At 40.8% G+C, this 12200-nt stretch overlaps 1 protein-coding gene across 1 annotated transcript; it reads right to left on the bottom strand.

The window, feature by feature from the left end:
• Positions 1–265: 265 nt before the first annotated feature.
• Positions 266–1174, bottom strand: LOC126086217 (vomeronasal type-1 receptor 2-like). The gene has a single exon (XM_049902386.1). The coding sequence runs from the start codon at positions 1172–1174 to the stop codon at positions 266–268; it is 909 nt and encodes a 302-aa protein (XP_049758343.1).
• Positions 1175–12200: the final 11026 nt, after the last annotated feature.

Raw genomic sequence — 12200 nt, 5'->3', positions numbered from 1 at the left:
CAGGCTCTGAACATTTCCACTGCAACCAATAATAAAATACAACTCTATAAGTACTTACATAACAATGGTATCGGATTACATTTGCTATTGCTACAACCATTTGCTATTTATCATTGGAGCATAACCTCAGTCTGCCTAGTTCACCACTCTTTCTGCAATGAAACTGACCCGTAAGTGTTCTTAAGCTTCTGTGAGAGTTGAGTGCATCAATGACTGAAGATGGTGCAAAATATATGTATTATGTTTTTCTTATGAGAGATGGAAATTATGTATTCTTTCTATAGCAGACAACACAGAATCTTGATAAAAAAGAATCACTACTCATGAGAACAAAGGGGCTGATTGTTGGGAAACATGCAGTGATTAATGCAGACATGTTCACCAGCCACGAACTGGGACTATCAAATAGAACTAAATAGGCATAAATAATGCAGGAGAGGGCATAAAATGGTACAAAGGTGCTCACCAGGACAAAGACGGTTTGAGTGGCTCTGGTCTCAGCAGAGGATCTGGGGGAGATGTTGTTCCTATGAATGTGTTGGACCCTCTGCTTGTGTCTGTACAGGATGAAAACCATGGAGCCACTGGCCCAGGACATGAATCCCAAACAGAAAACATCATGGGAGGATAACAATGCTGCATAGAGTGAGATTGCTACATTGTCATAGTGTGTAGTACAGCAGTATCCCAACACACTTTTCCTTATGATGGTATTGTTGCTCCGTTTATCAGACACATAGGTTGGAAAAATGGCATTGACCAGCATGTGTTGTATCCAACAGAGGATATTGGAGGGACAAATGTACTTTAGGGCTTTTAGTTTAAGCCCTGCCCACCTGGAGTGCATAGGGCTGATGGTGATGGTCTGGAAGACACTCAAGAGGCAAGTGGTACAAATGGACATACCCCTGGCCAGCCTCTGAAGATATAAAATGAGTTTGCATCCAAAATCATTGAGGAAATGTTTTAACCCAAAAGCAAGCATTGTCTGGGGGACTCCTATAGAGAGAATGGCCAAGGAGTTGGCTACCGTCAGGTGCCTGAGAATCAAGTCTGTGGACCGTGACCTGTATCCATAGAAGTGAGGGAGGATGTAATGAATCGTGAGTGAGAAATTCCCCAGGATTCCAACGACTATCTGGAATAGGAGGATTGTTGCTATTTTCAAATCCATGGAATTTATTCTGTCATTTTCCAGGTCTTGAGATTCAAATATACAAACAGGGTTCTGCACGAAATATGAGTTGTGGCTTACATTGTTCATGGAAAATAAAACAGAAAATTTTCCACTTACCATTACTTCACTCTGAGAATTAATTTCTAAATTTATTTTCTTTAGTTAAGAGATTCCCAATATTTTCTGTGTTTCTTTTTGTAGGATTCACAAAGTTTTGGTCACTATTTTTTGGTCACTATTTTGAAATATATTTTCTTCAGTTAAGAGATTCCCAATATTTTCTGTGTTTCTTTTTGTAGGATTCACAAAGTTTTGGTCACTGTTTTTTGGTCACTATTTTGAAATATATTTTCTTTAGTTAAGAGATTCCCAATATTTTCTGTGTTTCTTTTTGTAGGATTCACAAAGTTTTGGTCACTATTTTGAATACTTTACCTGTACTAAATTATTTAGTACTCACAACTCTATGAGTTAGGAGCTAATTTTATTCTTCGTTGTCAGACAAAGAATTTAGCCACAGTGAGCTTAAGGGGCTCCTAGAAATAGGTGTAGTCAGGATTTGAACCTGGGTAACCTTGTTGCTGGAGCCCTGGTGGCCCAGTGGTTAAGAGCTCAGCTGCTAACCAAAACGTTGGCAGTTCAAATCCATCAGCTGCTCCTTGGAAACTCCATGAGGCAGTTCTACTCTGTCTTATAGGGCAGCTTTAAGTCTGAATGGACCTGATTGCAATGGGTAACCTGGTTGCAATGACATTGGTCTTCCCACTGTGCTATTCTATCATAGTTCTCTTGTTGTGTAGTTCAAAAAACCCAAATAGCTGTTGCAATTTAAATATATTTTATGAGCTCAGTTGTTACAATTGCCCATTTTGTCTGAGTGTTTTATAGACCAATAGAACTTATAAATCAGTTTAGAGGTCTTGGTAAATTGTAGATGACTTGATTAATTTTCCATGACTGAAACTTGATTTATTCAATAAATATGAACATGGTAACATAATCATTCCTTTTTTTTTTTTTTTTTTTTTGGCCAGGAATTAAAGTACAATTACATCCATCACAGAAATTATTGTAAAAAACTATGCTGTGGTCCAAACTATAGGATATGAAGCATAAATAAGTGATATGGTATTTTGGGGGTAAAAACTAAATCTTCATCAAAGGGCATTTAACCACATATTTGTTGTTTTTGAAAAATGAACAAAAACTATTATTAATGTTTGTTTTGGAAGCGATTGAAACATAAGTCTAATATGCAAAATTACAGGAAAAAAAAACTATTTTTCCAATCGCCACCCAGATACACAGTTTCTGATGAGAATTAGAGAATTCAATTAGCTCCATCTTACCCATTACTACATTGCAGCATTTACAGAAATAACTATAGTGCTCCTGAAATTTTCTTTGTGATTTTCACATACCATATGGAATGCCAGACTAAATTTAAAATTACAACATTGAAGCACCATAAAATTGAGTTTTTGATACCACTTGAATCAAACACAAGAACCACCTTTCTTGAGGATTTCATGATATTACCTTAGGAGGAACCAGGGATTGGTGTCATGTCTCAGACCAGTCTTCCTCCAAAAGTTCAGCTCATGCCTCAGGAACTGTTGTCTCTCCTGTGTGACACTAACACTGGACCAGTTTCTACCCAGAGAAATCCCTCTTCCAGACATTTTCACTCACCCAGTTCCTGATCTGCCTCTTTCCCTTCTAGAACCTGCCTTCCAGGCTGAAATAGAAAATACTCACCCTACTCCTACCCACTGCAAGGACGACAGGCTCAGTGACAGTTACAACAGCCAAACCAGATGTGAAAGAGAGGCAGTCAGACCCTGAAATAAGGGATACAGATTCTGTGACCTCACCTTCCCACAAAACTGCAATTATCATCTTACCTCCATAGCTGGGGAGTGAGAAAAGTTCTGAAACACTTTGTCCGAGTTTTTATTTTCTGTAAACTCAAGTGTCCAGTGAGCATCACCATGTAGAGTATTGAAGCCTCTTAGAGATTTGATGAATAAGAAACATCATCTGACTGATAAGTATACACACCCACACCCCTCCAACACACATTTGTACATCTATTTATACCATGTATGCATGTGTGTATGTATACCACCCCTCTCTGGCGCTGTGACTGTTCCATATGTACTTGGATTCTGTGTGATGAATAGACAACCGAACCTTTTGCAAAAACATACAATTTACAAATTTCTGGTAAGATTAAGGGGTTTTATTTTACTTTCCAGGCCAAGCAGAACCTGGGAATAGTGGAGTCACTGCTTATAAGAACAAAGGGGCCAACGGTCAGGAAACACGTGTTGAATAATGCAGAGATGTTTACCAGCCACCCTGTGACACTAAAAAGAGCAACATAAGCTTGGGAGCTTTCAGCTTAAGCTCTGCCCACCTGGAGTTCCTGGGCTGATGGTGATGGCCCACTCTGTGAAGACAGAAGTTTGCATCCAAAATCATTGAGGAAATATTTCCATCCCAAATCTGCCATGGTCCCTGGGATTCCCCTAGAGAGCATGACCAAGGTGTTGGCCACAGTCAGGTGCTTGAGAATCAAGTCTGTAAACCTTTACTGCACTTAGTAAAGTAAATGAAAACATAATGGAGAAGAATAGAAAATCCCCAGGATACCAACCGTCATCTGTAATAAGAAAATCATTCATATTGTTAAATTCCTGGAGGACATTCCGTCAGTTCCCATAAAAGAAAACCTGCTGTCAATTCCGCCTCATAGGAACCCTATAGGACAGAGTGGAACTGACCCATAGAGTTTGCAGGATGTGGTTGGTGGATTCAAACTTCTGGCCTTTTGGTTAGTAGGTAAGCTCTTAATCACTGCACCACCAGGGCTCCTGTTAGTTGCCAGTGACTGATATTTGTCTTCAGAGCTAGAGGGTCCTGCATGGGAAGATGAGATATGGGCAACATGTAACATGTCCACTGAAATCCACTATTCCCACCTGCCATTAATTCCCACTTAGAAACATTGACTTAATTTTTCTTTCTTTAAAAGTTTTCCAAGAGTTAGATGTATAACTTTTAAAGAGTACTTGTTATGTGAGAGTGTACATGAAGACTGTATGCTATGAAGACTACACATGTGGTAACTTCTTTATACTTCACAAATCTCAGTGGCAGGGACTACTATTACTTTCATTTATAAAGATAAGGAGAACTTAGGCAGAAAGAGCTAAGTGATCTGTCTAAAATCACATAATGGGTAGGTGCAGAGTGGGGACTTGAACCTGGCTGAGTAGGTTGCAAAGACAGTGCATTTAACCACCATGCTTTACTACCCAAGCTAGTTAGCCATGTTCTTAAAATAATCCAGATCTATCTTTAGTTTTCTGTTGACACCTTGTCATCTTATTTTACATTGGTGATATTTTATTTTATAATGTTGATTGTAACAAGCTTCTATGGATGTGTAAAAATTTATTCCAAAGGACAATATCAATTATGGATAATGATTTAAAGATCCTAATAAAATACAGATTTACTGATTACACTAGAATACTGTAGGAACCTGCCTCATGACCAAGTTGGATTTCATGAATGTAAGATTGACTCGACACTAGAATGGCAACAGAATGATACATTTGCTTCTATCCCAGGAACAAAATACATTGGCATCTATCACAAGAATTACTGAACAACTCATATCATGCCCTAAATTATGGGACATGAAACACTAATACATGATAAAAATAACGGCCAGTAGAAAGTCAGTACTATTTTCACTTCATATACTCATCAATTAATTCGTACATTAGTTAAATAAAAGTGTTAGCAGTGAGGTAAGATTTGCGGAAGATAATAACATATAAGACCCATGGAAAATAAAATCTGTAAGGTATGACGTGTGCATTTTATAAATTGAAATGATTGTTTTTTAAATTAATATCAGAATAATTTCAACCAGAGGAAATAGCACAGGATATGTTTGAGCCTGACAGCTGCTATGTGAAACCCATTGTTATAAAGTTGTCTTTTCCTTAAGTGCTGCTTCACTAACTTCAAGAGGGGAAAACAGGGTTCCCATAATCAGCAGACAACAGATGTTTTCAAGAGACACAATTACTGTCTTCATCAGTGCATCATACACTATAGTTAAAGAAAACATTTCTATTAGAACAAAAGCCATTCAGATACACTATTTCTGTAACTCAGATTCATGCTGCTCTGAGTTACAAATGTGGAGGTGTTACAGGCACAACTGTAGTAATCCTGAAAATCTTATGATTTCTGTATAGTAGGCTGAAGAACAAATTGATTTCAGAGCTACAGCCTTTGGGCATCTTATAAATCAGGTTTCATGTTCACTAGAATTAAAAAAGGGGGCACCGTGTTGTAGTGGTTCAGCGCTTGGCTGCTAACCAAAAGGCAGTTGTTCAAACCAATTAGCCACTCTTCGGGTGAAAGATGTGCCAGTCTACTTCTGTAAAGATTTATAACCTCAGAAACCCTATGGACATTCTACCCTGTCCTATAGGGTCACTGAGTCTGAATTCAACTCCATGGTTTGGTTTTTGGTTTGGTTTGGATTAAAATAAAAAATCATAATTCTTGAGGATAACACTAAATGACTTCAGGAACCATCAGTGATTGGGGTAGGGTATGGGACACCACCAATCTGTTCTAACTTGGCTCAAGCTCAGGATGTAAGCATGGTAAGGAAGTCCTCCTTTCTGTGGGGCACTGGATGAATTTCGAACCAGAAGATTTCCTTATTCCAATACAATTGCTTACCCGGACCCTGTCATGCCTCTATAGACTCTGTGTCTCAGACTGAAATAGGAAATGCTCAACTGACACCTTCCTGCTGACAGGACCGTGGGCTCAGTGTGATGGTCAGGACATCCAGGACAAAAGTGTAAGGGAGGCAGCCAGACCCTGAAGTCCAGGTTTTTATTCTGTGTCCTCTCCTCCCCATAGAATTGAAACTATCATTTCACCTCCAGTGGCATTGACAAGGCAGGCTTGGGGAGCTGAGAACATCTCTGGAAAATATCTCCCTAGTTGCTAATTACCAAAACCAATTACAAGTTTCCAGTTAGTATCTCCAAAGAGATCACGGGAGATGCTCTTCCTTGTCCAGAATCCTGGAGACAGGGTCTCCCATGGAGGGAGGAGGAAATGCTGAGGTCTAACATGTGGAGGATATGAATCTCTTTGAGTTCTCTGCTCCCCTGAGAAGTTCTTCTACCCCAAATCTTTTCTTATCTTCAGCCCATGAGCTGTACCATCATTTCAGTTATAAACACAGAAATGGAATCGGACAAAACACCTAAGAAGGATTTTTGAAGAGATACAAATATAAAAGAACATGATGCCATTAATTTACACGAGAAATCACCGGACTCACTCCCACAACTCAATGCCAATGAATATGGACAGCTTCTAAGAAAATATATTTTATTTTTATTGACTCCTCCAGCAGTGATACGAGGCCTCAACAAAACAATATCCATTGAAAGAGAGTTTATGAGTCCCTCATAAATAAAAGCTTCAGGATCAAATGGTTTAACAGGTAGTTTTTTGTAATTGCTTTAACTAACAATTAGCCCCATGTTACTTGCTTAATTCAACAGCATCAAATGGTTACCACAGTTGTCTACACATTTTTTTCTTTCCTCACTGAATTGCCAGTAATGAAGACTTTGCTTTTTGATGCTGTTGTTAAATTTATTGTGGAGAAAATGTACATAACAAAACATATGCCATGTCAACAATGTCTGCCTGTACAATTCAGTAACATTGTGCAACCATTCTCGCTATCCTTTTCCAAATCACTCTACCACCAATAACATAAAATCAATGCCCTCTAAGCAAAAAATTCCCCTTTCCCCTCTCTCTCCCACCCATGTAACCATTAATAATCTTTGGTTTCCATATATTTCCTTATTTCATATCAGTGAGATCAGACAGTATTTGTCCTTTGCGACTTATTTCACTCAGCATGATGTTTTCAAGGTTCATCCATGTTGTGACATGCATCAGGACTTCATTTCTCCTAATGGCTGAGTACTAGTATTCCCTTGTATGTATTTACCACATTTGTTTGTCTACTCATCTGTTGATAGACACAAAGGCTTCTTAAGTTTGGAAAGGGAAACAAAAAGGAGATGAGCCTGGGGCCTTTCCTGTACCTTTTGATTTATCCAATACTATGCCTATCTTGGCCCAGCTAGATCCTCCACTCTTTGGCCCTGTCTATTTCCATCCCCATCCTCTCATCCCAACTTAAATATACTTTGGAAAAACTAGTTATTCCAGGTGTGTCATTCCACACATACCCAAATTCAGCAGTATCTATCTTCACCTCCTTAGAATTCTGGAGTCTGACCCCCACAATTTCCAAGGTCTGTGATTTTCTTCTAATTTCCAGAGATATATACTCTCAGGACCCCATTTTATACAATTTAGACTGCCCTGAAAAATTAGTCTCTGCTTCATATCAACTCAGTCATATAACTCAGTAACCCTTTAGTTATCTCCCAAAATGTCCAGTTTAAAAAATAAAAGAAGACTCAGTGATCCACGTGGCCTTTATTAAAGACACTGTAAAATGACACAAGGAGAGATGGCAGGACACCCATGGAACATCACAAACAGAGTAATGATTCTTCTCCCAAATCCCCTTCTAGGCTGCTCTGTCCAAGAGGACTTTCAGCTCTCCCACACTCCCACTCATGCAGGTAATGCCTCACCCCACCAGTCACTCTCTGTTCTCTTCCAAGTTCCCTCCCTGCCCCAACATATTACATTCTTCCCATTTTTACACCGATAAATTTGATCTCCAAGTTAATGCCCCACCTACACATCTAACCCATTGCCTTCGAATCAGTTTCAACTCATAGCAACCCTGTAGGATCCAGTAGAATTGTCCCACAGGGTTTCCAATGCTTTAACTCTTTATGGAAGTGGACTGCCACATTTTCTCCCGTGGAGTGCCTGGTGGGCTCGAACTGGCGACCTTTTGGTTAGCAGCTGAGTGCTTGACCACTGTGCCACCAGGGTTCCTTTACACATTTAAACCTATCCTGATTTAGACAGTGGGTGAGTGTCTTCTGAGCCTTTCCTTTAGTAAATACACACGTGCACACACACACTCATGCACACATATATATATGTGTAACACTGGTGGCCTAGTGGTTAAGAGTTATGGCTGCTAACCAAAAGGTTGACAGTTGGAATCCACCAGGCGCTCCCTGGAAACCCTGTGGAGTACTTCTACTCTGTCCTTCAGTGTCGCTATAGTCAGAATTGACTCAGTGGCAACAGGTTTGGTGGTTTTTTTTTTTGTTTGTTTATTTGGTTTGGTGGAGCCACTGCTAAGCGTTCAGCTGCTCACCAAAAAGTCAGCAGTTCAAATCCACCAGCTGCTCCTTGGAAACCCTGTGGGGCCGTAGTTCTACTCTGTCCTACAGGGTCACTATGAGTCAGAACTGACTGGACCGCAAATGGTTGGTTTTTTGGTTTAATCTTTATGAAAGGATCCCTGGTGTCGCAGTATTTAAAGCCCTCGGCTGCTAATGGAGAGGTCAGTGGTTCCAACCCACCACCACTCTGCAGAAGAAAGATGGGGCAGTCTACTCCCATAAAGTTTTACAGCCCTGTAAACGCTATGCAGCAGTTCTACACTGTCCTATAGGGTCACTATGAGTTAGAATCTACTGAATTGTTGTGGGTTTGGTTTGTTTTGGGAATCCTTACGGATGTCAGCTGGCATGTTTTTCTCCCACATAGTGACTGGTGGGTTTGAATCATTCACTTTTCAGGTTCCTTTCAATTAACAGCCAAGCTCTTAACCACTTTGCCACTAGGGCTCCTTAAAAGACAAAGGTTTGTGGTGTTTTAAGTCACCAACCTTTGCTTAAAAATAGCAGTAACTTGAGAGGGCCAAGATGGCTGACTAGGCAGACTCTACCTCAGATCCCTCTTGCAACAAAGACTCGGGAAAACAAGTGAATCGATCACATACATGACAATCTACAAACCCTGACCATCAAACACAGATCTAAAGAGTTGACCTGAGTGACAGCTGAGCGAAAAGCTGCACACCGAACCAGCGACCGCTTCTGGGACCCACGACCCACCCCACAGCCTTGAGCCCCCGCGATTCCCTGGTGCCGAGTGGTGGGGCTGATTGCGGCTTGCTGAGGCGGGCAGGCACGGGACACAGCCGTAACCCCTAGCCCCCTGGGGTAACCTCCGTAGACACTCAGCCAGCACAAGCAGTCTGCACACTAACGGGGCTAATGAGAGAAAGAACAAGCAACCACGAGGAAGCAGTGACTGTTTTCGGAGCCTGGAGCCAGCGTCCTAGTCAGAAAACCTTGGCGCCAGGCTTTGGACTGGGCACAGAGGAGCTGAGCATGGCATCCTGAGACGGTGCAAACACGGGACGCAGCTTTAGCCCCCTTAAGTGACCTTGGGGGAAGCCCAGCCAATGCACGCAGGCAGCATAGTGACGCGGCTGATGGGAAGAGAAGTCACCGGGAGGCAGCGACTGGTTTTGGAGCTGGAAGTGCTGCATCCCAGCCGGGGAACCGTGGTGCTGGGCTTTAGACCAGGAGTGGAGGAACTGACCACGGCTTCTGAGACAGCACGTGCACAGGACGCAGGCCTGACCCCTGGGGGCAATCTTGACCCAGGCAACCCACACAGGCTACCCGCCCCTCAGGAATCTCAGATAAAAGAGTCCTCGCCAAGCTGCATAAGTAAATTTGTCTATACTCCTGGGTGCTATTCTCTGCTATCTATCTGATCCCTTCCCTCCCCTTCCCAGGTGGCTTCATTAACATTGGAATTTCCTGGGCCAGAGAGTAAAGTGCTCTGCCATTTTTTTGTTTCTTTGTTTGTTTTGTCTTTTCCCAACCCATTCTCCTGGCCTGAGAGAAGCAGCTACAAAAAACCCAGGGACCAAGATTCCTTCCCTGACTTCCCGAAATTGGACTAAAAATACAAAACCAGCCAAGCATATGAGATCCACAGTCTTGGGCTTTCATCCCTACAGGGAACAAGGTGGCTATTATAATGCAAAGGCAATTCTGATAGTGATCTGACTGTAATTGTTTTAGCCGATTAATGGAAAGACAAGTTTCCCAGGTCTGATATCTCTACCTATTAAACAGAGCCCTCACTGACCCACAACAGGGAACTGAGGGCTGAAGCTCCCCCCAGACCACCTAACCACCTGCTACAGGGGTCTGAGGATAGTGACATCTACCAATCTGTACAGGTACATGCATTGGGTGACTAAGGTACAGCTGCAGAGCCCACCCACCAAAGTGCTCTCAGAATAGAGACACACCTACCTCACTGGCACTTGGGGGAAGCCTGTCAGCATCCTTACCCCCCTGGAATGTGACGCCCTGCTGCTACTAGAATCTGGTGCACACTACTATCACCACTACTTCTCTAAGTGAATAGCTGACAGTCTACCGCACACACTTGGTGACCCAAAATCAGATTCTACTCAAGAACAGTGAATGGGCTATTAGGCTGATATTTCTGGTAATGGCTCAAACCAGCTGGTAAGAGGACACAAGCAATTCAAAGGCTACAACAATCAAGACAGCACAATCTAGTAGCCCATCTACGTATATTGAAAGAAAACAAAACAAGATAAGACTCAGTGAGCAAATATAAAATAAATCATTACAATATCTTATAGATGGCTCGGAGACAGCACTTGATAACAAACCACATGAAGAAGCAGACCGTGATTGCTTCTACAACTCCCCAAATTAAAGAATCAAAATCTTTCCCAAATGAAGATACAATCCTGCAATTGCTAGATGCAGAATATAAAAAACTAATTTACAGAATGCTTCAAGACATCAGGGATGACCTCAAAAATGAAATAAGGCAATCTACAGAAAAAGACAAGGAACACACTCATAAAGCAGTTGAAGAAATCAAAAAGATTATTCAAGAATGTAGTGGAAAAATTAATAAGCTACAAGAATCCATAGAGAGACACCATTCAGAAATCCAAAAGATTAACAGTAAAATGACAGAATTAGACAACGCAATAGGAAGTCAGAGGAGCAGAATCAAGCAATTGGAATGCAGGGTGGGGGATCTGGAGGACAAGGGAATTGAAACCAATATAGCTGAAAAAAAATCAGATAAAATAATTAAAAAAAATGAAGAAACCCTAAGAATCATGTGGAACTCTATCAAGAAGAATAGCTTGCGTGTGATTGGAGTTTCAGAACAAGGAGGGATAACAGAAAATACAGAGAGAATAGTTGAAGATCTGTTGGCAGAAAACTTCCCTGACATCATGAAGGATGAAAGGATATCTATCCAAGATGCTCATCAAACCCCATATAAGATTGATCCAAAAAGAAAATCACCAAGGCATATTATCATCAAACTTGCCAAAACCAAAGATAAAGAGAAAATTTTAAAAGCACCCAGGGATAAAAGAAAGGTCTCCTACAAAGGATAATCAATAAGAATAAGTTCAGACTACTCAGCAGAAACCATGCAGTCAAGAAGGCAATGGGATGACATATATAGAGCACTGAAGGAGAAAAACTGCCAGCCAACGATCATATATCCAGCAAAACTCTCACTCAAATATGAAGGTGAAATTAAAACATTTACAGATAAACACAAGCTTAGAGAATTTGCAAAAACCAAACCAAAGCTACAAGAAATACTAAAGGAAATTGGTCAGAAAATCAATAACATCAGATAACAACACAACCCAAGGTCACAGAACAGAACATCCTGATATCAACTCAAATAAGGAAATCACAAGAACAAATTAAGACTAATTTTAAAAAGAAAAAAAATGCTCAAAACAGGGAATCATTGAAGTCAATATGTAAAAGATCACAATAATCAAAAAGAGGGACTAAATACAGGAGGCATAGAACTGCCATATGGAGAGGCAAACAAGGTGATATAGGACGATACAAGTTAGGTTTTTACTTAGAAAAATAGGGGTAAATATTAAGGTAACCACAAAGAGGTCTAACAA

This window comes from Elephas maximus, chromosome 11, assembly GCF_024166365.1.
Source record: "Elephas maximus indicus isolate mEleMax1 chromosome 11, mEleMax1 primary haplotype, whole genome shotgun sequence".
In the NCBI taxonomy this organism is placed as follows: Eukaryota; Metazoa; Chordata; class Mammalia; order Proboscidea; family Elephantidae; genus Elephas; species Elephas maximus.
Note: the sequence above shows the minus strand (reverse complement) of the source record. Positions and strands in the feature narration are given on the sequence as shown.